Below are 27,006 nucleotides of genomic sequence, written 5' to 3'. Positions count from 1 at the left end.
AGACGCGAGACTTCTTTCAACTTTACTCAATGAAAAATGTGTCACTCAACACCCGCTTCGGCACCCGCCTTGCTGAGACTCTGACGTTTCGAAGGCGGGTTCAATGACTGAGATCAACCAATCATAGGCTGACCTGGAGCCCCATAGACACACATGAACTGAGAAAATCCTATAAATGACAGTCAGAAACATACTCTGATGATGTTAGGAATCTCAAAAATGATTCCTATCAGCTGTATTTCGATGTATTGAGCAATATGAGTGACAAAAAAAGTGAAATATATAGTTATATAGTATATAAAAGAGCTGCAACAGCTGGTTCGAAAATGATAACCTCACGTGACCTCTCTGTACTAAAACCTCTTATTCTTCACTTTATCCCACTTTAACCTTTATTCAGAAACTACTGATCAGTTGTGCAATGATTTGGGAGCGTTTTAGGGAGCTGCTGCAGTATTTCAACAACACAATATCAATACAAGTGCTTTATTTTCAGGCAAACCTGAATATTTTCAATTTGAGCTGTGTAATGTCTTCATTTACTATATTAACCAGCAACATATACACAATATTACCCCCTGAACAATCTCACCAGTGTTGTGATCTGATTATAGCCTCAAAAAGTATTAAAATAGACCTTGTAGTACAGAACTGTGGTGTCTTTAGTATGGGTATGCTATTTTCGAGCAGAAGCCTACAAATAGGGGGGTGGAAAAGGTTACTGTGCCCTCCGTACGCCTCATGTGTTGCAGTCGCTGTCCATCCATGTGGTGCTGAAGTACTCAGCTCGAAACATTCAACATCCAACTCACTCTTCAGGTCAAATGACAACAGCTGCTGTGCCATAAATGCTGTCGAAGTCAACTACACAAATTACACGTTTTAGTTTGCATTTTAAAATACATCGACGATAGGTAACAAATATCCCAAATGTTAAAGATCAACTGAAATACCTTGTTTTCATAACGTTTTATAGCGAAAACAAACGTTGTGCTTTCTTTGTAGTGAAAAGCAGCGTAAATAATATTCTTACAAAACTGAATAATATCATTGTTTCTTTTACTCTCTGCTCACCTGCTGGCTCTCAAAGGTCCAGGTGCTGTCGGGTAGAGACGCATCCAGAACACTGATCACCTCATTAAAGTCAGTGGTGCTGCTCGGTTTAATCAAAGTGAAATCACTGTACTCTGACATTGGAGACATTGGAGACATACAGGACCTGAAGGACTGACTCTGAGACAACATGTCTCCTCCCAGGACCTCCACGTACTTTATAGGTCCGTCAGTGTTGAGCTGAATCTGCAGGTTTCTGTTGGGGTTCTTGTAATTATCACAGTCGGTCCCTGTCATGCAGCAACTACCGCTGCTTCTGCTGTTCCTCATGCATTTAACCGCTAGGATGAGAAAAGTCACCAGCGACAGCACGGACACCGAGGCCAGAGCGAGAATCAAATAAAGGGTGATTCTCCCAGTTTTCTTGATGGGCTCGGTCACTTTCTGTCGGAGGTCTAAGATGGGCTCATGGAGGCCGTCCTCCAGCAGGATGGACACCGTGACGGTGGCGGACTGGACCGGTTCCCCGTCGTCCTTGATCTCTATAAGCAGCCTCTGAGAGGAGTCGTCCTGCTCGGACACAGCGCGTTTAGTCCTCACCTCCCCTGTGTACAGATTGACAGTGAACAGAGACGCGTCTGTGGCCTCCGCCAGTTTGTAGGAGATCCAGGCGTTATGGCCCGAGTCAGCGTCCACGGCCGTCACTTTAGTAACCAGGTGACCCGCTTTAGTGGAGCGGAACATCCTCTGATGAGAGAGGGAGCCCAGGGCAGCGGAGGAGGGGTAAATAACAGCGGGGGCGTTGTCGTTCTGGTCCAGGATAAAAACATGGACAGTGGCGTTGCTGCTGAGAGACGGAGAGCCCTGATCCTTTGCCTGAACCTGAATCTGAAACACCTTCAGTTTCTCATAGTCAAACGAGTGCATGCTGTAGATGCTGCCGTTATCTGAGTTAATGTAAACATAAGATGAGACAGAAACGTCCTGCACTTTAGAGTCCAGTATGGAGTAAGAGATTTTGGCGTTTTCACCAAAGTCCAGGTCAGATGCTGATACAGAGTACAGTATAGATCCTGGGACCCTATTCTCTTTTAAATACACATTATAGGACGGCTGACTGAATATAGGGGGGTTGTCATTCACATCAGTGATGCTGACAGGTATCATTTTCTTACTGGATAGAGGAGGAGAGCCTGAATCAGTGGCTGTTATCTCAATATTATACTCTGAGAACCTCTCTCGGTCTAATACACCACTGGTAACCAGTGCGTAATTGTTAGAAAATTATGGTTTCAAACTGAACGGAGAACTTCTTGGGAGTTTTAACGCCACTTTGGCATTATCGCCAGAGTCAAGGTCTCGTGCTCTGATTAAAGCCACTACTGTGCCTCTTGGTGCATCCTCGCGTATAGTGTTTGGTTTTGACGTTAGAACTATTTCTGGTGCATTATCATTAATGTCTATTACTATTACTTGCACACGACAGTGGCCCTCCATCTCAGGGACGCCTTTGTCTTTTGCAGTTATATCTATTTCATGCATTGGACTGCTTTCATAATCTAACTGACCTACCAAGGAAATTTCACCTGTACCTGAATCCAACTGAAAGACGGATAACAGCGATTGAGGTGTATGCTCAGCAAATACGTATTCAATCTCCCCATTAACTCCCTCGTCTGCGTCAGTTGCTTCAACTTGTACAAGTACAGAACCAGCGACATTATTTTCATGTACAGTCACATTATACAATGGCCTTTTGAAAACAGGGACATTGTCGTTGTTGTCGAGGACAGTCACTGTGATTTTTGTGGTTCCAGTTTTGACAGGATTGCCTCCGTCTAAAGCTGTCAGTAATAAATGATGGACACTTTGTTTCTCTCTGTCAAGGGATTTCTCGAGTACTAGTTCCGGAACCTTTCGATTACCAGACAACTCTTTAATCCTTAAACCAAAACACTCATCTTTACTTAGAGTGTAAGATTTTACCGAATTACTACCAACGTCCAGATCCTGTGCTGTTTCTAACGGGAAGCGTATACCGGTGGCAGTAGATTCTGCTATCTTTAAAGATCGCTCCTCTGTTAAAAACATCGGAGAATTGTCATTTATGTCTCTTATTTCCACTTCTATGCGGTGTAGCTGTAGCGGATTCTCTGTTACAACCTGTAACGGCAACACACAGCTGGTGCTTTGTCCGCATAGAGTCTCTCTGTCTATCCCGTCATTCACCACCAGCTCGCCCTTCCCCGCATCAACACTGAAATACTGCTTTCCAGCCTCAGAGTCGACACGCAGCTTACGCTCAAAAATGTCTGATAGTCCAAAACCAAGATCTTTGGCTAGATTTCCGACCACAGAGCCCTGTTTCAGTTCCTCCGGGATGCTGTATCGAGTCTGTCCGTCTATTGTACTCCACAAGAGAAAGAAATAAAACCACCACAGCGCAAGCCATCTCCAGTCTCGGTATCCAATTCTCTTTGTCATCCCCGGTCCGTTAGAATACGTTATTTCCCATCGAGATATTCGTCAATACAACCAAACATTGAAATCCATCGCCAGAATGGACACTCCAGTATAAATAAATCCTTAAATAATTGTTAATAGAAGATATATTCCGGATGCCTTTGATGAGCGCATCTCCTCTCCAGCTCACTGTGAGGGTTACGTGGTGTGACTGAATGGGGGAAGGAGTAGATCTCTTTGTACAGTCCTGTATGCTATTGGTTCACGGCAACCATCCCTGCTATCCAATCACAAAGACCTAACTCTAAAGCTACTGCACCCCTTCAACGTATCAATGCATTTTGACAAAGTTAACATTAGTGAGTGTCAGTTTCAACTGGTAATTGTCTTTGGACAAAAAATTTTTTGAACTCAGCTGATGAGAAATGAAAGGATTTAATTACAAAACCCCCAATCCAAGTTACAGTTAATTTGCAAATGATTGCCAACTAATCATACACTTAAACACTTGGATCTAAGATATCTCATGAACTTCAAATCACAAGAGGCTAAACATTTTCTTTAAAAGGTGAAATTAACGTCTGATTATTAATGGGAATATATGCGCAGTGCTTTCAAAAATAATATTTTGATGATTAGAAAAGTTGAAAAGTTCGCACTTGATTTAAATATGGCCGTATTCATTGTTGAATTAATTGATTTGCTTCAATAGTATGTCACTTAAAAAAATCCGCTTTCACAACATCTACATCGAAAATAAAACGTATTCTCAAAACACCCAAGATAGAAGTTTTGTCATTTGGCCATGGGCAGCGCTGTTTATACATTTTTATTGCCATTCTGTTGCGAGGGCAACACACATTGCAAAAATAAATACAAATTTAGAATGTGTATGTTGTCAGATTTGAACGAATTTCAACATAATTACAAACTTTTTATTTTTATTTATAGATCAATTTAAATACAGAATTTAAAAATGCTAAGCCTGCCCATATAAGGATCAAATCTCATTGAGGATAATAATGACTGAAAACACTTATAACTATACGTTTTTCTGCTCACCTGCTGGCTCTCAAAGGTCCAGGTGCTGTCGGGTAGAGACGCATCCAGAACACTGATCACCTCATTAAAGTCAGTGGTGCTGCTCGGTTTAATCAAAGTGAAATCACTGTACTCTGACATTGGAGACATTGGAGACATACAGGACCTGAAGGACTGACTCTGAGACAACATGTCTCCTCCCAGGACCTCCACGTACTTTATAGGTCCGTCAGTGTTGAGCTGAATCTGCAGGTTTCTGTTGGGGTTCTTGTAATTATCACAGTCGGTCCCTGTCATGCAGCAACTACCGCTGCTTCTGCTGTTCCTCATGCATTTAACCGCTAAGATGAGAAAAGTCACCAGCGACAGCACGGACACCGAGGCCAGAGAGAGAATCAAATAAAGGGTGATTCTCCCAGTTTTCTTGATGGGCTCGGTCACTTTCTGTCGGAGGTCTAAGATGGGCTCATGGAGGCCGTCCTCCAGCAGGATGGACACCGTGACGGTGGCGGACTGGACCGGTTCCCCGTCGTCCTTGATCTCTATAAGCAGCCTCTGAGAGGAGTCGTCCTGCTCGGACACAGCGCGTTTAGTCCTCACCTCCCCTGTGTACAGATTGACAGTGAACAGAGACGCGTCTGTGGCCTCCGCCAGTTTGTAGGAGATCCAGGCGTTATGGCCCGAGTCAGCGTCCACGGCCGTCACTTTAGTAACCAGGTGACCCGCTTTAGTGGAGCGGAACATCCTCTGATGAGAGAGGGAGCCCATGGCAGCGGAGGAGGGGTAAATAACAGCGGGGGCGTTGTCGTTCTGGTCCAGGATAAAAACATGGACAGTGGCGTTGCTGCTGAGAGACGGAGAGCCCTGATCCTTTGCCTGAACCTGAATCTGAAACACCTTCAGTTTCTCATAGTCAAACGAGTGCATACTGTAGATGCTGCCGTTATCTGAGTTAATGTAAACATAAGATGAGACAGAAACGTCCTGCACTTTAGAGTCCAGTATAGAGTAAGAGATTTTGGCGTTTTCACCAAAGTCCAGGTCAGATGCTGATACAGAGTACAGTATGGAGCCTGGTACCCCATTCTCTTTTAAATACACATTATAGGACGGCTGACTGAATATAGGGGGGTTGTCATTCACATCAGTGATGCTGACAGGAATAATTTTATTACTGGACAGCGGAGGAACGCCTGAATCAGTGGCTGTTATCTCAATATTATACTCTGAGAACCTCTCTCGGTCTAAAGGGCCACTGGTAACCAGTGCGTAATTATTAGAGAATGATGGTTTCAGATTAAAAGGAGAGCCTTTTGTGACTTGCAACGTCACTTTTCCATTAGCATTGGAATCAAGGTCTCGCGCACTGATCAAAGCAACTACGGTTCCACTTGGTGCGTCTTCGCGTACAGGCTTTGGCTGAGAAGTAAAAACTATTTCTGGAACATTGTCATTGAAATCAGTTATATCAATCTGCACGCGACAGTGGCCCTCCATTTCAGGGCTTCCTTTGTCTTTTGCAGTTACATCAATGTCATATGACTTGGAGGTTTCATAGTCGAACTCCCCTTTAAGAGTAATTTCACCTGTTAAAGGGTTAATGTCGAAAATTGACAATAACGAATCTGGTGTCCGAGAGCCAAATGAGAATTCAATTTCACCATTTAAACCTTCATCTGCATCTGTTGCTTTGGGCTTTATAACAATAGCTCCCTTTGCACTTGTTTCACCGAGGGTTACTTTGTAAACGTTTTTTTCAAACACCGGGAAGTTATCATTTGAGTCTAGCACGCTTATGGTTATCTGTGAGGTTGCGGATCTTGGTGGATTCCCACCGTCTAATGCTGTCAGTAATATTTTGTGAATAGCTTTTTTCTCTCGATCTAGAGGCTTTTCTAAAACAAGTTCCGGAACGGTCTTACCTCCCTCAATTTCTTTTATTTTAAGGGAAAAACACTCATTTTTACTAAGAGTATATGATTTCAAGGAATTGCTTCCAACGTCGGGGTCCGTTGCGCTCTCCAAGGGAAAGCGCGTGCCAACTGCTGCTAATTCGGCTAATTTTAAAGATAATTCATTTGAAAGGAAACTCGGAGAATTGTCATTAATATCTCTTATTTCAACCTCAATTCGGTGTAGCTGCAGCGGGTCCTCTATAACGACTTGCAGAGGTAGAACACAGCTGGCGCTTTGTCCACATAGAGCCTCTCTGTCTATTCTGTCATTCACCACCAGCTCGCCCTTCCCCGCATCAACAGTGAAATACGGTTTATCAGCCTCAGAAGCCACACGCAGTTTACGTTCAAAAATGTCTGATAATCCCAAACCCAGATCTTTGGCTAGATTTCCTACCACAGAGCCCTGTTTCAGTTCCTCTGGGATGCTGTAACGAGTCTGTCCGCTTATTGTAGTCCACAAGAGAAAGAAATGATGCCACCAAAGAGCCTGCCATCTCCAGGCTCGGTATCCCATTCTCTTTGTCATCCCCATTTCAGTGAAATGCATAATTTCCAATCCACAAGAACAGCGAACATAAAGTCAAAATCCATATTCCGAGAGCGGGACATATTCCAATAAAAAGACGCCCGTTCATGGTCAAAGATTACATTTATATATAACCATGCACTCCGAGGAGGCAATATGAACGATTTGCCTACTCTCCTCCAACCCCGAGCATTGTGATTTGGTGCTGAAGCTGCATGGGGGAGGGAGTAGATCTCTTTGTACAGTTCAGAATGATATTGGTGCAGAGCGTCCATCTCTCGCATCCAATGAGAGGGAAACTGAGCAGCCTCGTTAAAGACACACAAACCCCTTTGCTCTGACATGAAAGAGAAAGCGACGCACAACCGGGAGATGTCATTCACATTTCTATGACTTATAGAAATGTTAAACCAAAAACATATATTAAAATCAATAATTGTATATCAGAATTATCAACAGTTTACAGTTGATTTGATGAGACCTAATATATGTATTTGGCTTTGACTTCTAACTGCAATCATCAGCGTTGTAAGTAAATAAGTCCAGGAAATGTACTGAGAGAGAAAACGTTATTATGTTTGTTAGTTTTAAACGGTGAAGCATTTTCATCGTTAGCCAGAAGCCATCATGAACAGTATACATACCTCCGGTTTTGCTCTCTGTGGGACCACTATAAGCTGTGAGTGGACAACGGTCCCATGGCACTGCCCTCCGTCGAAACAAATCGTGGGTTTTTGGTCAGGTTTTATGAAAAATTTGTAAAATATCGTAGGAGATTATCCGTTTCAAAGCTCGAATCATTGATGCCAACTGCATCCGGTTTACTTCAGCGCTGTTTCCAGAATAAGAGCGGTCAATCCAGCATGGCCGAGCGGTCAGACGTCCTGAGAGCGGAAATTTACACTCGGGGAGACGCGAGACTTCTTCCAACTTTACTCAATGAAAAATGTGTCACTCAACACGCGCTTCGGCACCCGCCTTGCTGAGACTCTGACGCTTCGAAGGCGGGTTCAATGACTGAGATCGACCAATCATAGGCTGACCTGGAGCCCCATAGACACACATGAACTGAGAAAATCCTATAAATGACAGCCAGAAACATACTCTGATGATGTTAGGAATCTCAAAAATGATTCCTATCAGCTGTATTTGGATGTATTGAGCAATATGAGTGATAAAAAAAGTGAAATATATAGTTATATAAAAGAGCTGCAACAGCTGGTTCGAAAATGATAACCTCACGTGACCTCTCTGTACTAAAACCTCTTATTCTTCACTTTATCCCACTTTAACCTTTATTCAGAAACTACTGATCAGTTGTGCAATGATTTGGGAGCGTTTTAGGGAGCTGCTGCAGTATTTCAACAACACAATATCAATACAAGTGCTTTTTTTTCAGGCGAACCTGAATATTTTCAATTTGAGCTGTGTAATGTCTTCATTTACTGTATTAACCAGCAACATATACACAATATTACCCACTGAACAATCTCACCAGTGTTGTGATCTGATTATAGCCTCACAAAGTATTAAAATAGACCTTGTAGTACAGAACTGTGGTGTCTTTAGTATGGGTATGCTATTTTCGAGCAGAAGCCTACAAATAGGGGGGTGGAAAAGGTTACTGTGCCCTCCGTACGCCTCATGTGTTGCAGTCGCTGTCCATCCATGTGGTGCTGAAGTACTCAGCTCGAAACATTCAACATCCAACTCACTCTTCAGGTCAAATGACAACAGCTGCTGTGCCATAAATGCTGTCGAAGTCAACTACACAAATTACACGTTTTAGTTTGCATTTTAAAATACATCGACGATAGGTAACAAATATCCCAAATGTTAAAGATCAACTGAAATACCTTGTTTTCATAACGTTTTATAGCGAAAACAAACGTTGTGCTTTCTTTGTAGTGAAAAGCAGCGTAAATAATATTCTTACAAAACTGAATAATATCATTGTTTCTTTTACTCTCTGCTCACCTGCTGGCTCTCAAAGGTCCAGGTGCTGTCGGGTAGAGACGCATCCAGAACACTGATCACCTCATTAAAGTCAGTGGTGCTGCTCGGTTTAATCAAAGTGAAATCACTGTACTCTGACATTGGAGACATTGGAGACATACAGGACCTGAAGGACTGACTCTGAGACAACATGTCTCCTCCCAGGACCTCCACGTACTTTATAGGTCCGTCCGTGTTGAGCTGAATCTGCAGGTTTCTGTTGGGGTTCTTGTAATTATCACAGTCGGTCCCTGTCATGCAGCAACTACCGCTGCTTCTGCTGTTCCTCATGCATTTAACCGCTAAGATGAGAAAAGTCAGCAGCGACAGCACGGACACCGAGGCCAGAGCGAGAATCAAATAAAGGGTGATTCTCCCAGTTTTCTTGATGGGCTCGGTCACTTTCTGTCGGAGGTCTAAGATGGGCTCATGGAGGCCGTCCTCCAGCAGGATGGACACCGTGACGGTGGCGGACTGGACCGGTTCCCCGTCGTCCTTGATCTCTATAAGCAGCCTCTGAGAGGAGTCGTCCTGCTCGGACACAGCGCGTTTAGTCCTCACCTCCCCTGTGTACAGATTGACAGTGAACAGAGACGCGTCTGTGGCCTCCGCCAGTTTGTAGGAGATCCAGGCGTTATGGCCCGAGTCAGCGTCCACGGCCGTCACTTTAGTAACCAGGTGACCCGCTTTAGTGGAGCGGAACATCCTCTGATGAGAGAGGGAGCCCAGGGCAGCGGAGGAGGGGTAAATAACAGCGGGGGCGTTGTCGTTCTGGTCCAGGATAAAAACATGGACAGTGGCGTTGCTGCTGAGAGACGGAGAGCCCTGATCCTTTGCCTGAACCTGAATCTGAAACACCTTCAGTTTCTCATAGTCAAATGAGTGCATGCTGTAGATGCTGCCGTTATCTGAGTTAATGTAAACATAAGATGAGACAGAAACGTCCTGCACTTTAGAGTCCAGTATAGAGTAAGAGATTTTGGCGTTTTCACCAAAGTCCAGGTCAGATGCTGATACAGAGTACAGTATGGAGCCTGGTACCCCATTCTCTTTTAAATACACATTATAGGAGGTCTGGGTGAATATAGGGGGGTTGTCATTCACATCAGTGATGCTGACAGGAATAATTTTATTACTGGACAGCGGAGGAACGCCTGAATCAGTGGCTGTTATCTCAATATTATACTCTGAGAACCTCTCTCGGTCTAAAGGGCCACTGGTAACCAGTGCGTAATTATTGGAGAATGATGGTTTCAGATTAAAAGGAGAGCCTTTTGTGACTTGCAATGTCACTTTGCCATTAGCATTGGAATCAAGGTCTCGCGCACTGATCAAAGCAACTACGGTTCCACTTGGTGCGTCTTCGCGTACAGGCTTTGGCTGAGAAGTAAAAACTATTTCTGGAACATTATCATTGAAATCAGTTATATCAATCTGCACGCGACAGTGGCCCTCCATTTCAGGGCTTCCTTTGTCTTTTGCAGTTACATCAATGTCATATGACTTGGAGGTTTCATAGTCGAACTCCCCTTTAAGAGTAATTTCACCTGTTAAAGGGTTAATGTCGAAAATTGACAATAACGAATCTGGTGTCCGAGAGCCAAATGAGAATTCAATTTCACCATTTAAACCTTCATCTGCATCTGTTGCTTTGGGCTTTATAACAATAGCTCCCTTTGCACTTGTTTCACCGAGGGTTACTTTGTAAACGTTTTTTTCAAACACCGGGAAGTTATCATTTATGTCTAGCACGCTTATGGTTATCTGTGAGGTTGCGGATCTTGGTGGATTCCCACCGTCTAATGCTGTCAGTAATATTTTGTGAATAGCTTTTTTCTCTCGATCTAGAGGCTTTTCTAAAACAAGTTCCGGAACGGTCTTACCTCCCTCAATTTCTTTTATTTTAAGGGAAAAACACTCATTTTTACTAAGAGTATATGATTTCAAGGAATTGCTTCCAACGTCGGGGTCCGTTGCGCTCTCCAAGGGAAAGCGCGTGCCAACTGCTGCTGATTCGGCTAATTTTAAAGATAATTCATTTGAAAGGAAACTCGGAGAATTGTCATTAATATCTCTTATTTCAACCTCAATTCGGTGTAGCTGCAGTGGGTCCTCTATAACGACTTGCAGAGGTAGAACACAGCTGGCGCTTTGTCCACATAGAGCCTCTCTGTCTATTCTGTCATTCACCACCAGCTCGCCCTTCCCCGCATCAACAGTGAAATACGGTTTATCAGCCTCAGAAGCCACACGCAGTTTACGTTCAAAAATGTCTGATAATCCCAAACCCAGATCTTTGGCTAGATTTCCTACCACAGAGCCCTGTTTCAGTTCCTCTGGGATGCTGTAACGAGTCTGTCCGCTTATTGTAGTCCACAAGAGAAAGAAATGATGCCACCAAAGAGCCTGCCATCTCCAGGCTCGGTATCCCATTCTCTTTGTCATCCCCATTTCAGTGAAATGCATAATTTCCAATCCACAAGAACAGCGAACATAAAGTCAAAATCCATATTCCGAGAGCGGGACATATTCCAATAAAACGACGCCCGTTCATGGTCAAAGATTACATTTATATATAACCATGCACTCCGAGGAGGCAATATGAACGATTTGCCTACTCTCCTCCAACCCCGAGCATTGTGATTTGGTGCTGAAGCTGCATGGGGGAGGGAGTAGATCTCTTTGTACAGTTCAGAATGATATTGGTGCAGAGCGTCCATCTCTCGCATCCAATGAGAGGGAAACTGAGCAGCCTCGTTAAAGACACACAAACCCCTTTGCTCTGACATGAAAGAGAAAGCGACGCACAACCGGGAGATGTCATTCACATTTCTATGACTTATAGAAATGTTAAACCAAAAACATATATTAATATCAATAATTGTATATCAGAATTATCAACAGTTTACAGTTGATTTGATGAGACCTAATATATGTATTTGGCTTTGACTTCTAACTGCAATCATCAGTGTTGTAAGTAAATAAGTCCAGGAAATGTACTGAGAGAGAAAAAGTTATGATGTTTGTTAGTTTTAAACGGTGAAGCATTTTCATCGTTACCCAGAAGCCATCATGAACAGTATACATACCTCCGGGTTTGCTCTCTGTGGGACCACTATAAGCTGTGAGTGGACAACGGTACCATGGCACTGCCCTCCGTCGAAACAAATCGTGGGTTTTTGGTCAGGTTTTATGAAAAATTAGTAAAATATCGTCGGAGATTATCCGTTTCAAAGCTCGAATCATTGATGCCAACTGCATCCGGTTTACTTCAGCGCTGTTTCCAGAATAAGAGCGGTCAGACGTCCTGAGAGCGGAAATTTACACTCGGGGAGACGCGAGACTTCTTTCAACTTTACTCAATGAAAAATGTGTCACTCAACACCCGCTTCGGCACCCGCCTTGCTGAGACTCTGACGTTTCGAAGGCGGGTTCAATGACTGAGATCAACCAATCATAGGCTGACCTGGAGCCCCATAGACACACATGAACTGAGAAAATCCTATAAATGACAGCCAGAAACATACTCTGATGATGTTAGGAATCTCAAAAATGATTCCTATCAGCTGTATTTGGATGTATTGAGCAATATGAGTGATAAAAAAAGTGAAATATATAGTTATATAAAAGAGCTGCAACAGCTGGTTCGAAAATGATAACCTCACGTGACCTCTCTGTACTAAAACCTCTTATTCTTCACTTTATCCCACTTTAACCTTTATTCAGAAACTACTGATCAGTTGTGCAATGATTTGGGAGCGTTTTAGGGAGCTGCTGCAGTATTTCAACAACACAATATCAATACAAGTGCTTTTTTTTCAGGCGAATCTGAATATTTTCAATTTGAGCTGTGTAATGTCTTCATTTGCTGTATTAACCAGCAACATATACACAATATTACCCACTGAACAATCTCACCAGTGTTGTGATCTGATTATAGCCTCAAAAAGTATTAAAATAGACCTTGTAGTACAGAACTGTGGTGTCTTTAGTATAGGTATGCTATTTTCGAGCAGAAGCCTACAAATAGGGGGGTGGAAAAGGTTACTATGCCCTCAGTACGCCTCATGTGTTGCAGTCGCTGTCCATCCATGTGGTGCTGAAGTACTGAGCTCGAAACATTCAACATCCAACTCACTCTTCAGGTCAAATGACAACAGCTGCTGTGCCATAAATGCTGTCGAAGTCAACTACACAAATGACACGTTTTAGTTTGCATTTTAAAATACATCGACGATAGGCAACAAATATCCCAAATGTTAAAGATCAACTGAAATACCTTGTTTTCATAACGTTTTATAGCGAAAACAAACGTGCTTTCTTTGTAGTGAAAAGCAGCGTAAATAATATTCTTACAAAACTGAATAATATCATTGTTTCTTTTACTCTCTGCTCACCTGCTGGCTCTCAAAGGTCCAGGTGCTGTCGGGTAGAGACGCATCCAGAACACTGATCACCTCATTAAAGTCAGTGGTGCTGCTCGGTTTAATCAAAGTGAAATCACTGTACTCTGACATTGGAGACATTGGAGACATACAGGACCTGAAGGACTGACTCTGAGACAACATGTCTCCTCCCAGGACCTCCACGTACTTTATAGGTCCGTCAGTGTTGAGCTGAATCTGCAGGTTTCTGTTGGGGTTCTTGTAATTGTCAAAGTCGGTCCCTGTCATGCAGCAACTACCGCTGCTTCTGCTGTTCCTCATGCATTTAACCGCTAAGATGAGAAAAGTCACCAGAGACAGCACGGACACCGAGGCCAGCGAGAGAATCAAATAAAGGGTGATTCTCCCAGTTTTCTTGATGGGCTCGGTCACTTTCTGTCGGAGGTCTAAGATGGGCTCATGGAGGCCGTCCTCCAGCAGGATGGACACCGTGACGGTGGCGGACTGGACCGGTTCCCCGTCGTCCTTGATCTCTATAAGCAGCCTCTGAGAGGAGTCGTCCTGCTCGGACACAGCGCGTTTAGTCCTCACCTCCCCTGTGTACAGATTGACAGTGAACAGAGACGCGTCTGTGGCCTCCGCCAGTTTGTAGGAGATCCAGGCGTTATGGCCCGAGTCAGCGTCCACGGCCGTCACTTTAGTAACCAGGTGACCCGCTTTAGTGGAGCGGAACATCCTCTGATGAGAGAGGAAGCCCAGGGCAGCGGAGGAGGGGTAAATAACAGCGGGGGCGTTGTCGTTCTGGTCCAGGATAAAAACATGGACAGTGGCGTTGCTGCTGAGAGACGGAGAGCCCTGATCCTTTGCCTGAACCTGAATCTGAAACACCTTCAGTTTCTCATAGTCAAACGAGTGCATGCTGTAGATGCTGCCGTTATCTGAGTTAATGTAAACATAAGATGAGACAGAAACGTCCTGCACTTTAGAGTCCAGTATAGAGTAAGATATTTTGGCGTTTTCACCAAAGTCCAGGTCAGATGCTGATACAGAGTACAGTATAGATCCTGGGACCCCATTCTCTTTTAAATACACATTATAGGACGGCTGACTGAATATAGGGGGGTTGTCATTCACATCAGTGATGCTGACAGGTATAATTTTCTTACTGGATAGAGGAGGAGAGCCTGAATCAGTGGCTGTTATCTCAATATTATACTCTGAGAACCTCTCTCGGTCTAATACACCACTGGTAACCAGTGCGTAATTGTTAGAAAATGATGGTTTCAAACTGAACGGAGAACTTCTTGGGAGTTTTAACACCACATTGGCATTATCGCCAGAGTCAAGGTCTCGTGCTCTGATTAAAGCCACTACTGTGCCTCTTGGTGCATCCTCGCGTATAGTGTTTGGTTTTGACGTTAGAACTATTTCTGGTGCATTATCATTAATGTCTATTACTATTACTTGCACACGACAGTGGCCCTCCATCTCAGGGACGCCTTTGTCTTTTGCAGTTATATCTATTTCATGCATTGGACTGCTTTCATAATCTAACTGACCTACCAAGGAAATTTCACCTGTACCTGAATCCAACTGAAAGACAGATAACAGCGATTGAGGTGTATGCTCAGCAAATACGTATTCAATCTCCCCATTAACTCCCTCGTCTGCGTCAGTTGCTTCAACTTGTACAAGTACAGAACCAGCGACATTATTTTCATGTACAGTCACATTATACAATGGCCTTTTGAAAACAGGGACATTGTCGTTGTTGTCGAGGACAGTCACTGTGATTTTTGTGGTTCCAGTTTTGACAGGATTGCCTCCGTCTAAAGCTGTCAGTAATAAATGATGGACACTTTGTTTCTCTCTGTCAAGGGATTTCTCGAGTACTAGTTCCGGAACCTTTCGATTACCAGACAACTCTTTAATCCTTAAACCAAAACACTCATCTTTACTTAGAGTGTAAGATTTTACCGAATTACTACCAACGTCCAGATCCTGTGCTGTTTCTAACGGGAAGCGTATACCGGTGGCAGTAGATTCTGCTATCTTTAAAGATCGCTCCTCTGTTAAAAACATCGGAGAATTGTCATTTATGTCTCTTATTTCCACTTCTATGCGGTGTAGCTGTAGCGGATTCTCTGTTACAACTTGTAACGGCAACACACAGCTGGTGCTTTGTCCGCATAGAGTCTCTCTGTCTATCCCGTCATTCACCACCAGCTCGCCCTTCCCCGCATCAACACTGAAATACTGCTTTCCAGCCTCAGAGTCGACACGCAGCTTACGCTCAAAAATGTCTGATAGTCCAAAACCAAGATCTTTTGCTAGATTTCCGACCACAGAGCCCTGTTTCAGTTCCTCCGGGATGCTATATCGAGTCTGTCCGTCTATTGTACTCCACAAGAGAAAGAAATAAAACCACCACAGCGCAAGCCATCTCCAGTCTCGGTATCCAATTCTCTTTGTCATCCCCGGTCCGTTAGAAGACGTTATTTCCCATCGAGATATTCGTCAATACAACCAAACATTGAAATCCATCGCCAGAATGGACACGCCAGTGTAAATAAATCCTTAAATAATTGTTAATAGAAGATATATTCCGGATGCCTTTGATGAGCGCATCTCCTCTCCAGCTCACTGTGAGGGTTACGTGGTGTGACTGAATGGGGGAATGAGTAGATCTCTTTGTACAGTCCTGTATGCTATTGGTTCACGGCAACCATCCCTGCTATCCAATCACAAAGACCTAACTCTAAAGCTACTGCACCCCTTCAACGTATCAATGCATTTTGACAAAGTTAACATTAGTGAGTGTCAGTTTCAACTGGTAATTGTCTTTGGACAAAATTTTTTTTTAACTCAGCTGATGAGAAATTAAAGGATTTAATTACGAAACCCCCAATTCAAGTTACAGTTAATTTGCAAATGATTGCCAACTAATCATACACTTAGATCTAAGATATCTCATGAACTTCAAATCACAAGAGGCGAAACATTTTCTTTAAAAGGTGAAATTAACGTCTGATTATTAATGGGAATATATGCGCAGTGCTTTCAAAAATAATATTTTGATGATTAGAAACGTTGAAAAGTTCGCACTTGATTTAAATATGGCCATATTCATTGTTGAATTAATTGATTTGCTTCAATAGTATGTCACTTAAAAAAATCCGCTTTCACAACATCTACATCTAAAATAAAACGTATTCTCAAAACACCCAAGATAGAAGTTTTGTCATTTGGCCATGGGCAGCGCTGTTTATACATTTTTATTGCCATTCTGTTGCGAGGGCAACACACATTGCAACAATAAATACAAATTTAGAATGTGTATGTTGTCAGATTTGAACGAATTTCAACATTATTACAAACTTTTTATTTTTATTTATAGATCAATTTAAATACAGAATTAAAAAATGCTAAGCCTGCCCATATAAGGATCAAATCTCATTGAGGATAATAATGACTGAAAACACTTATAACTATACGTTTTTCTGCTCACCTGCTGGCTCTCAAAGGTCCAGGTGCTGTCGGGTAGAGACGCATCCAGAACACTGATCACCTCATTAAAGTCAGTGGTGCTGCTCGGTTTAATCAAAGTGAAATCACTGTACTCTGACATTGGAGACATTGGAGACATGCAGGACCTGAAGGACTGACTCTGAGACAACATGTCTCCTCCCAGGACCTCCACGTACTTTATAGGTCCGTCAGTGTTGAGCTGAATCTGCAGGTTTCTGTTGGGGTTCTTGTAATTATCACAGTCGGTCCCTGTCATGCAGCAACTACCGCTGCTTCTGCTGTTCCTCATGCATTTAACCGCTAAGATGAGAAAAGTCACCAGCGACAGCACGGACACCGAGGCCAGAGCGAGAATCAAATAAAGAGTGATTCTCCCAGTTTTCTTGATGGGCTCGGTCACTTTCTGTCGGAGGTCTAAGATGGGCTCATGGAGGCCGTCCTCCAGCAGGATGGACACCGTGACGCTGGCGGACTGGACCGGTTCCCCGTCGTCCTTGATCTCTATAAGCAGCCTCTGAGAGGAGTCGTCCTGCTCGGACACAGCGCGTTTAGTCCTCACCTCCCCTGTGTACAGATTGACAGTGAACAGAGACGCGTCTGTGGCCTCCGCCAGTTTGTAGGAGATCCAGGCGTTATGGCCCGAGTCAGCGTCCACGGCCGTCACTTTAGTAACCAGGTGACCCGCTTTAGTGGAGCGGAACATCCTCTGATGAGAGAGGGAGCCCAGGGCAGCGGAGGAGGGGTAAATAACAGCGGGGGCGTTGTCGTTCTGGTCCAGGATAAAAACATGGACAGTGGCGTTGCTGCTGAGAGACGGAGAGCCCTGATCCTTTGCCTGAACCTGAATCTGAAACACCTTCAGTTTCTCATAGTCAAACGAGTGCATGCTGTAGATGCTGCCGTTATCTGAGTTAATGTAAACATAAGATGAGACAGAAACGTCCTGCACTTTAGAGTCCAGTATAGAGTAAGAGATTTTGGCGTTTTCACCAAAGTCCAGGTCAGATGCGGAAACTGAGTGAAGTATACAGCCGGGTACCCCATTCTCTTGTAAATACACAACATAGGTGGGCTGAGTAAATACAGGTGGGTTGTCATTCACATCAGTAACATTGACATGTATCGTCTTCTTACTCGACAGAGGAGGAGAGCCTAAATCAGTAGCTGTTATCTCAATGCTATATTCTGAGAAACTCTCTCGGTCTAAAGCAGTGCCGGTAACCAGCGCGTAATTATCAGAAAAAGAGGGTTTCAGATTAAAAGACGAACTCTTCGGCAGCTGTAACGTCACCTTACCGTTGTCACCGGAGTCAAGGTCTCGGGCACTGATTAAAGCTACTACAGTACCACTTGGTGCATCCTCAGGCACAGAGTTTGGTTGGGAGGTCAAAAATATATGCGGAGCATTATCGTTAACATCTAACACTTCAATATGAGCAGTGCAATGCCCCTCCATTCTCGGAGTCCCTCTATCTCTTGCGCTAATGTCTATTTCATAATTTGCATTTGTTTCAAAATCTAGTTTTCCTGTAAGACGTATTTCCCCAGTTAATGATTCAATAGCAAACACGGACAGTACGGTATCTGGTGTGTGAGTTCCAAATGAGTACTCTATTTCTCCATTAGGACCTTCGTCAATATCTTTTGCTGTCAGTTTAAGGAAGTATCCATCTTCTGCACTATTTTCGCGTATAGAGACTTTGTAAATATTTTTCTCAAATACAGGAAAATTATCGTTAATATCAAGCACATTTATGGTTATCAGAGAGGTCCCAGATTTCACTGGGTTCCCCCCGTCTATAGCTGTTAGATGAAGCTGATGAACAGGCTTTCTTTCTCTGTCTAGAGATTTAAACAAGACTAGTTCTGGGACTTTCCTCCCACCAGACACATCTTTAATCTTCAAACTAAAAAACTCGTCTTTACTCAAATTATAGGACCTCACTGAATTCACTCCGACATCAAGATCTTGCGCGGACTCCAAAGGAAAACGTGCCCCTGCCGCTGTCGACTCTGCTATTTGTAAAGTTATATCTTGCGAGGGGAATCTTGGAGAATTGTCATTGATATCTTGTATTTCCACCTCAACTCGGTGCAATTGTAACGGTTTATCAATGACGACCTGCAGAGTCAACACACAGCTGGCGCTTTGTCCACATCGAGTCTCTCTGTCTATCCTGTCATTCACCACCAGCTCGCCCTTACCCGCATCAACAGTGAAATACTGCTTATCAGCCTCAGAGGCGACACGCAGCTTACGGTCAAAAATGTCTGATAGTCTCAAACCGAGATCTTTGGCTAGATTTCCTACCACAGAGCCCTGTTTCAGTTCCTCCGGGATGCTGTAACGAGTCTGTCCGTTTATTGTACTCCACAGGAGAAAGAAATTATGCCACCAAAGCGCAAGCCATCTCCAGTCTCTGTATCCTATTGTCTTTGTCATCCTTGGTCCGTTAGAATTATTTCTCACTGAGTTTATTGAAAAGCAGATAGTTCCCATCCATTGCCATGGAGCATTAATCCAAAACAAAAATCCAAAATAGGTTCGTACCGAAAACTAAACAAAGATTTTTTCCTTTTTAATTCTGAAAAGAGCATCGTTCCCTCTCGTTCAGCTGGGTGCACTGTAATGCTGAGGCTGCGTGGGGGAGGGAGTAGATCTCTTTGTACAATTCTGAATCCTATTGGAGCACCATATTCATCTCTACCGTCCTATAAGAAGGGGGGTGAGCAGTGCTGTTGAAGACACAGCCGGCCTTGATGGATTCAGAGTTTGTTAAGAGACAAGTATGACGTCGCCAGTAATGTTAATGCAAATACAATGACATCTGATAATTACAACACAAATACTGTCTGTGTTATGGTTATTTCAACTTTTGATGAAACAAACTATTTTAATGACGAAAAAGTGATAATATTGTGGACCATGGATTGTCAGTTGAGCCCTGTTATAAAGAAGCCTATTGACTGTGTCGCTGTCCAACTGTGTAGTGCTGACACAAAATGCCAGAGGGAGAACTCCAGCAACCTTACAATGCAATACCATGAAAACAGTGTTAACTGCATAATCTGAATGTTGGCACAATGTAGAACTCTGAAGCAATATCACATTTTTGGAAGGTTAAAAAGTTGAAATCCCATTTGCAAACAAAAAGTACGTAAACAACAGAAGCTTATCATGTAATGTTTTTGATGTTTTGACAAAGATGGCTGGGTTAAAATGATGACGTATGATGAACATCTCAATATCTTGTTTGCATTATCAAACTGAAAACACCTCAACGAAACGATCATATAACATGACAGCATGTAACAATATAAGTGTAAACTACGGATCACCAAGGGGAAATATCACCAGAAGGCCCAACAAAAGTTGAGCCTAGGAACGCAGCTATGAAAAAAAAAATGCTTGCGACTGATTCTACCCAGAACCATAAAACAGCATGATCAAATGACAGTAAAATAATAAAGATACAAAAATGTATACAACGATATAAAATTACACAGTGGGTCTACTATGTTTTCTGCTCACCTGCTGGCTCTCAAAGGTCCAGGTGCTGTCGGGTAGAGACGCATCCAGAACACTGATCACCTCATTAAAGTCAGTGGTGCTGCTCGGTTTAATCAAAGTGAAATCACTGTACTCTGACATTGGAGACATTGGAGACATACAGGACCTGAAGGACTGACTCTGAGACAACATGTCTCCTCCCAGGACCTCCACGTACTTTATAGGTCCGTCAGTGTTGAGCTGAATCTGCAGGTTTCTGTTGGGGTTCTTGTAATTATCAAAGTCGGTCCCTGTCATGCAGCAACTACCGCTGCTTCTGCTGTTCCTCATGCATTTAACCGCTAAGATGAGAAAGGTCACCAGAGACAGCACGGACACCGAGGCCAGAGAGAGAATCAAATAAAGGGTGATTCTCCCAGTTTTCTTGATGGGCTCGGTCACTTTCTGTCGGAGGTCTAAGATGGGCTCATGGAGGCCGTCCTCCAGCAGGATGGACACCGTGACGGTGGTGGACTGGACCGGTTCCCCGTCGTCCTTGATCTCTATAAGCAGCCTCTGAGAGGAGTCGTCCTGCTCGGACACAGCGCGTTTAGTCCTCACTTCCCCTGTGTACAGATTGACAGTGAACAGAGACGCGTCTGTGGCCTCCGCCAGTTTGTAGGAGATCCAGGCGTTATGGCCCGAGTCAGCGTCCACGGCCGTCACTTTAGTAACCAGGTGACCCGCTTTAGTGGAGCGAGACATCCTCTGATGAGAGAGGGAGCCCATGGCAGCGGAGGAGGGGTAAATAACAGCGGGGGCGTTGTCGTTCTGGTCCAGGATAAAAACATGGACAGTGGCGTTGCTGCTGAGAGACGGAGAGCCCTGATCCTTTGCCTGAACCTGAATCTGAAACACCTTCAGTTTCTCATAGTCAAACGAGTGCATGCTGTAGATGCTGCCGTTATCTGAGTTAATGTAAACATAAGATGAGACAGAAACGTCCTGCACTTTAGAGTCCAGTATAGAGTAAGACATTTTGGCGTTTTCACCAAAGTCCAGGTCAGATGCTGATACAGAGTACAGTATAGATCCTGGGACCCCATTCTCTTTTAAATACACATTATAGGACGGCTGAGTGAATATAGGGGGGTTGTCATTCACATCAGTAATGCTGACCGGTATCATTTTCTTACTGGATAGAGGAGGAAAGCCTGAATCAGTGGCTGTTATCTCTATATTATACTCTGAGAACCTCTCTCGGTCTAATACACCATTTGTAACCAGTGCATAATTATTTGAGAACGATGGTTTTAAAGTGAAAGGAGAACCTCTGGGTAGTCGCAGTGTCACTTTACTATTATTACCGGAATCAGCGTCACGTGCGTTGACCAATGCTACCACTGTGCCACTTGGCGAGTCTTCACGCACAGGCTGCGGCTCAGAGGTGAGAACAATTTCTGGAGTGTTATCATTAACATCTACAACATCTATCTGTAGACGACAGTGACTCTCATTCTCAGGAACCCCCTTGTCTTTTGCAGTTATTTCAATTTTGTAAGACGTGGCTCTCTCATAATCTAAGGTTCCTTTTAAATGTATGTCCCCTGTTACTGAATTTATTTGAAATACTGATAAGACTGAATCCGGTGTCCTCGAGCCAAATGAGAATTCAACTTCTGCGTTAGGACCCTCGTCAGCATCAGTTGCTCCAATTTTGATAACAAACGTATCTTTTTCAGTATTTTCCCCGAACAAAACTTTATATGTACTTTTATCAAAAACTGGAAAATTGTCATTTACGTCAAGCACTGAGATTGTAATCTGTGACGTTCCAGACCTGACTGGGTTTCCCCCATCTAATGCAGTCAGTAGCAGCTGATAAACTGCTTTCTTCTCCCGGTCAAGGGGCTTCTCCAACACTAACTCCGGAACCATTTTGCCATCTTCAACTTCCTTCATTTTCAAAATAAAACAGTCGTTTTTGGTTAAAATGTAGGATTTGACTGAATTACTGCCAACGTCAGAATCTTCGGCACCCTCTAAGGGAAAACGAGTTCCCACTGCTGCCGCTTCAGATATTTTCAAAGACGTGTCTTCTGCATGAAAACTAGGCGAATTGTCATTTATATCTTTTATTTCTACCTCAATCCGATGTAAACTGAGCGGGTTTTCAAGAACAACTTGCAGAGGCAACACACAGCTGGCTCTTTGTCCGCATAAAGCCTCTCTGTCTATTCTGTCATTCACCACCAGCTCACCCTTCCCCGCATCCACACTGAAATACTGCTCATCAGCTTCAGAGGAGACACGCAGTTTACGATCAAAAATGTCTGACAGTCTCAAACCAAGATCTTTGGCTAGATTTCCTACCACGGAGCCCTGTTTCAGTTCCTCCGGGATGCTGTATCGAGTCTGTCCGTTTATTGTACTCCACAAGAGAAAGAAATGATGCCACCAAACCACAAGCCATCTCCAGTCCTGGTATCCCATTCTCTTTGTCATCCCCGATCCGTTAGAATACGGTATTTCCCATCGAGAAAGTCGAAGTTAATCTCCAGTTCCAACGATCATTAGATATCCCCATAAAAATATGTGAAGCATTTTTGTTCATGTTTGAAGCTTAAATTAACGATTTATTGTCAGCTCTGGGATGTGAGCGCATCACCCAATATCCTCCAGCTCTTTGCATTGTTAACAGCTACAGTGCTGAGGCTGCAAGGGGGAGGGGATAGATCTCTTTGTACAATTCTGCATGCTATTGGTGCAGAGCACCCATCCCTCCCATCCAATAGGGGAGGGACTGAACAGTCCTTTTGCTGCGCGTATTAGAATCGGCCTAGATGCAGTGTTGTGTGTAAAAGTGATCAGATGCATGTCATTCCTGTGCCTTAACAACTGCGTTGTTCAAATAATATGCAGAGAAAAGAATATTAGCTGAAGTAAGCCAAGTCAAAACTCCATCCTCTCTAACAAAGCATAAGAAAAGTCGTTATTGGACTCAGATATCACTAGTTCAGGTTATATACATTTGTTTTTATAAAATGTCTGCCACCATAATAATACCAAAGCCGTATTTTATATATGTCTGCACATATTGATTTAGTTCTCTAATCTTTGGCAAATACAAGTTGTTGACGTTTCGACATTGTGAGTTGATGCTGAATATTCAATTATTGATGCGCATATAGTTAATAACAGCGTTATGAATAAGTATTCACAGCATATATGACTGATAAAACAAGACGAGCCTGCTTTCAGTTTTTACCATGCAAACAAGATTATCAGACGAAAAATAAACAGCACGATATGATTAAAATATGGAAATCTAACAAACTATGAAGTGGACATTAAAATAAACTGTCATCTGCTCACCTGCTGGCTCTCAAAGGTCCAGGTGCTGTCGGGTAGAGACGCATCCAGAACACTGATCACCTCATTAAAGTCAGTGGTGCTGCTCGGTTTAATCAAAGTGAAATCACTGTACTCTGACATTGGAGACATTGGAGACATACAGGACCTGAAGGACTGACTCTGAGACAACATGTCTCCTCCCAGGACCTCCACGTACTTTATAGGTCCGTCAGTGTTGAGCTGAATCTGCAGGTTTCTGTTGGGGTTCTTGTAATTATCACAGTCGGTCCCTGTCATGCAGCAACTACCGCTGCTTCTGCTGTTCCTCATGCATTTAACCGCTAAGATGAGAAAAGTCACCAGCGACAGCACGGACACCGAGGCCAGAGAGAGAATCAAATAAAGGGTGATTCTCCCAGTTTTCTTGATGGGCTCGGTCACTTTCTGTCGGAGGTCTAAGATGGGCTCATGGAGGCCGTCCTCCAGCAGGATGGACACCGTGACGGTGGCGGACTGGACCGGTTCCCCGTCGTCCTTGATCTCTATAAGCAGCCTCTGAGAGGAGTCGTCCTGCTCGGACACAGCGCGTTTAGTCCTCACCTCCCCTGTGTACAGATTGACAGTGAACAGAGACGCGTCTGTGGCCTCCGCCAGTTTGTAGGAGATCCAGGCGTTATGGCCCGAGTCAGCGTCCACGGCCGTCACTTTAGTAACCAGGTGACCCGCTTTAGTGGAGCGGGACATCCTCTGATGAGAGAGGGAGCCCAGGGCAGCGGAGGAGGGGTAAATAACAGCGGGGGCGTTGTCGTTCTGGTCCAGGATAAAAACATGGACAGTGGCGTTGCTGCTGAGAGACGGAGAGCCCTGATCCTTTGCCTGAACCTGAATCTGAAACACCTTCAGTTTCTCATAGTCAAATGAGTGCATGCTGTAGATGCTGCCGTTATCTGAGTTAATGTAAACATAAGATGAGACAGAAACGTCCTGCACTTTAGAGTCCAGTATAGAGTAAGAGATTTTCGCGTTTTCACCAAAGTCCAGGTCAGATGCTGACACTGAGTACAGTATAGATCCTGGTACCCCATTCTCTTTTAAATACACATTATATGAGGGCTGGGTGAATATAGGCGGGTTGTCATTCACATCAGTGATGCTGACAGGTATCATTTTATTTCTGGATAGAGGAGGAGAGCCTGAATCAGTCGCTGTTATCTCAATATTATACTCTGAGAACCTCTCTCGGTCTAAAGGACCACTTGTAACCAGTGCGTAATTATTAGAAAAAGACGGTTTTAGAGTAAAGGGAGATTTCTTTGTAAGTGTTAACGTAACTTTACCGTTATCACCGGAATCAAGGTCACGGACGCCGAGTAAAGCCACTACGGTCCCATTGCGAGAGTCTTCGGGCACAGAAGTAGGTTTCGAAGTCAGCACAATTTCTGGAGCGTTATCATTTACATCTAAGACATCCACCTGCACAGTGCAGTGACCCTCACTCTTTGGCAAGCCTTTGTCTTTTGCACTAACATCTATTCGATATGAGGCTTGAGTTTCGTGGTCCAGCTGGTTTTTCAAAAATATATCTCCCGTTACAGCATCGATATGAAATAATGACAACACCGCTGGTGGTGTGTGTACACCAAGTGAGTACTCAACCTCTCCATTTGGACCCTCGTCTATGTCAGTGGCTTTTGTTGTAATTACAAAGGAGCCATTTGCACTGTTTTCTTGAACAGCAACTTTATAGAAAGTATTTTCGAATAACGGCACATTGTCATTATTATCAAGCACATTAACAGTTATTTTTGAAGTTCCAGTCTTGACCGGATTTCCTCCGTCCACAGCAGTAAGAAATAAATAGTGAATGGCTTTTTTCTCGCGATCCAATGATTTATTCAAAACTAACTCTGCTATTTTACGGCCATTTTCAATTTCTTTAACTTTTAAAGTGAAGCAATCATCTTTGCTTAATGTGTACGTCTTTAATCCGTTACTCCCAACATCGGGATCCTCTGCGCTCTCTAAAGGAAAACGCACACCTACGACGGTGGATTCAGCAATTTCTATGATGTGATCGCTTTTGAGAAAACTCGGAGCATTGTCATTTACGTCTCTTATTTCCACTTCTATTCGGTGTGACTGTAGCGGGTTCTCTATTACAACCTGCAGAGATAGTATACAGCTGGTGCTTTGTCCACATAGAGTCTCTCTGTCTATCCTGTCATTCACCACCAGCTCGCCCTTCCCCGCATCAACACTGAAATACTGCTTACCAGCCTCAGAGGCAACACGCAGCTTACGGTCAAAAATGTCTGATAGTCCCAAATCAAGATCTTTGGCTAGATTTCCGACCACAGAGCCCTGTTCCAGCTCTTCGGGGATGCTGTAACGAGTCTGTGCATCTATTGTAGTCCACAAGAGAAATAAATGATGCCACCAAAGCGCCCATCTCCAGTCTCGGTATCCCATTATCTTTGTCATCCCCGGTCCGTTACAATACGACGTTATTTCCCATCGAAATATTGTCCAGAATAAAGAGGTCAATGTGAAAATCCATCAACGATAAACTTGCTGTAATCCAGAAATATCCATTTAAATAGCAGATCAAAGGTATATTATTCAGTCTGAGTATTTAAACGCATCCTCCTCTCATCTCGGGCTCGAAGCAATGTACTGGCTACAGTGAGGATGGATGGGGGAGGGAGTAGATCTCTTTGTACAACTACTAATGCTATTGGTGCACAGCATCTCATCCAATAGGATCGAAATAGCAATGTGTTCCAGACGCAGCACTGCAATTCAAACCTGTATTAGATTGCACAATGGGGTGCTTATGCCAATAAGCTATTTAAATTTGGACAATATTTGTCTGTTTCTTTAGACAGTTATGATTTCAAACTTTGATGTAAATTAATTCACACTGCAATTTATATTTTAACATTTACCTCCGTTTTGCCAGGTGTCCAAAATTAAATCAACACTCAAACACATGTAATTAAATTGAACACTAAACTTTAAGCAAAAGCTAATATTTGAATAGAGTGGTGTGTAATATGAAACATTGGACTATCCTCAAAATGCTTGTACTTGCTTATTTTGCGTAGCTGTTTGAGTCAGAAAATAAAAAACACGAAACTGAAAACGGAATGTGCTGAAGCAGCATTAATATGATTTTATTTGATTCATTCATATTTGTCCATTGTTTTCAAAGAT

General features: G+C 43.4%; 5 protein-coding genes and 1 pseudogene across 16 annotated transcripts in view; all 6 read right to left on the bottom strand.

Moving 5' to 3' along the window:
- LOC306777140 (protocadherin gamma-C5-like) overlaps positions 1-27,006 on the bottom strand; it is a gene marked incomplete at its 5' end in the record, with an annotated part of 227,308 nt that overhangs the window by 19,659 nt on the left and 180,643 nt on the right. The gene's annotated exons all lie outside the window — the stretch shown is intronic.
- On the bottom strand, positions 1,060-3,537 carry LOC306777143 (protocadherin gamma-C5-like; annotated as a pseudogene). The gene has a single exon. The product of its transcript is annotated as a protocadherin gamma-C5-like (transcript).
- Positions 3,715-7,041, bottom strand: LOC306777568 (protocadherin gamma-C5-like; the record flags this gene model as incomplete). The annotated part of the gene is made up of 2 exons (XM_079268731.1): positions 3,715-3,727; positions 4,565-7,041. The coding sequence occupies 2 exons, from the start codon at positions 7,039-7,041 to the stop codon at positions 3,715-3,717; spliced, it is 2,490 nt and encodes an 829-aa protein (XP_079124857.1).
- LOC306777145 (protocadherin gamma-C5-like) lies at positions 9,004-11,481 on the bottom strand (the record flags this gene model as incomplete). Its single annotated transcript, XM_079268152.1, has 1 exon — positions 9,004-11,481. One exon carries the CDS (start codon positions 11,479-11,481, stop codon positions 9,004-9,006), a length of 2,478 nt encoding a protein of 825 aa, XP_079124278.1.
- LOC306777144 (protocadherin gamma-C5-like) lies at positions 13,419-15,896 on the bottom strand (the record flags this gene model as incomplete). The annotated part of the gene is made up of 1 exon (XM_079268151.1): positions 13,419-15,896. The coding sequence occupies one exon, from the start codon at positions 15,894-15,896 to the stop codon at positions 13,419-13,421; it is 2,478 nt and encodes an 825-aa protein (XP_079124277.1).
- LOC306777567 (uncharacterized protein) lies at positions 16,074-22,944 on the bottom strand (the record flags this gene model as incomplete). The annotated part of the gene is made up of 3 exons (XM_079268730.1): positions 16,074-16,086; positions 16,916-19,418; positions 20,466-22,944. 3 exons carry the CDS (start codon positions 22,942-22,944, stop codon positions 16,074-16,076), a joined length of 4,995 nt encoding a protein of 1,664 aa, XP_079124856.1.

Source organism: Melanostigma gelatinosum (assembly GCF_949748355.1).
Source record: "Melanostigma gelatinosum genome assembly, chromosome: 5".
NCBI lineage: Eukaryota > Metazoa > Chordata > Actinopteri > Perciformes > Zoarcidae > Melanostigma > Melanostigma gelatinosum.
Note: the sequence above shows the minus strand (reverse complement) of the source record. Positions and strands in the feature narration are given on the sequence as shown.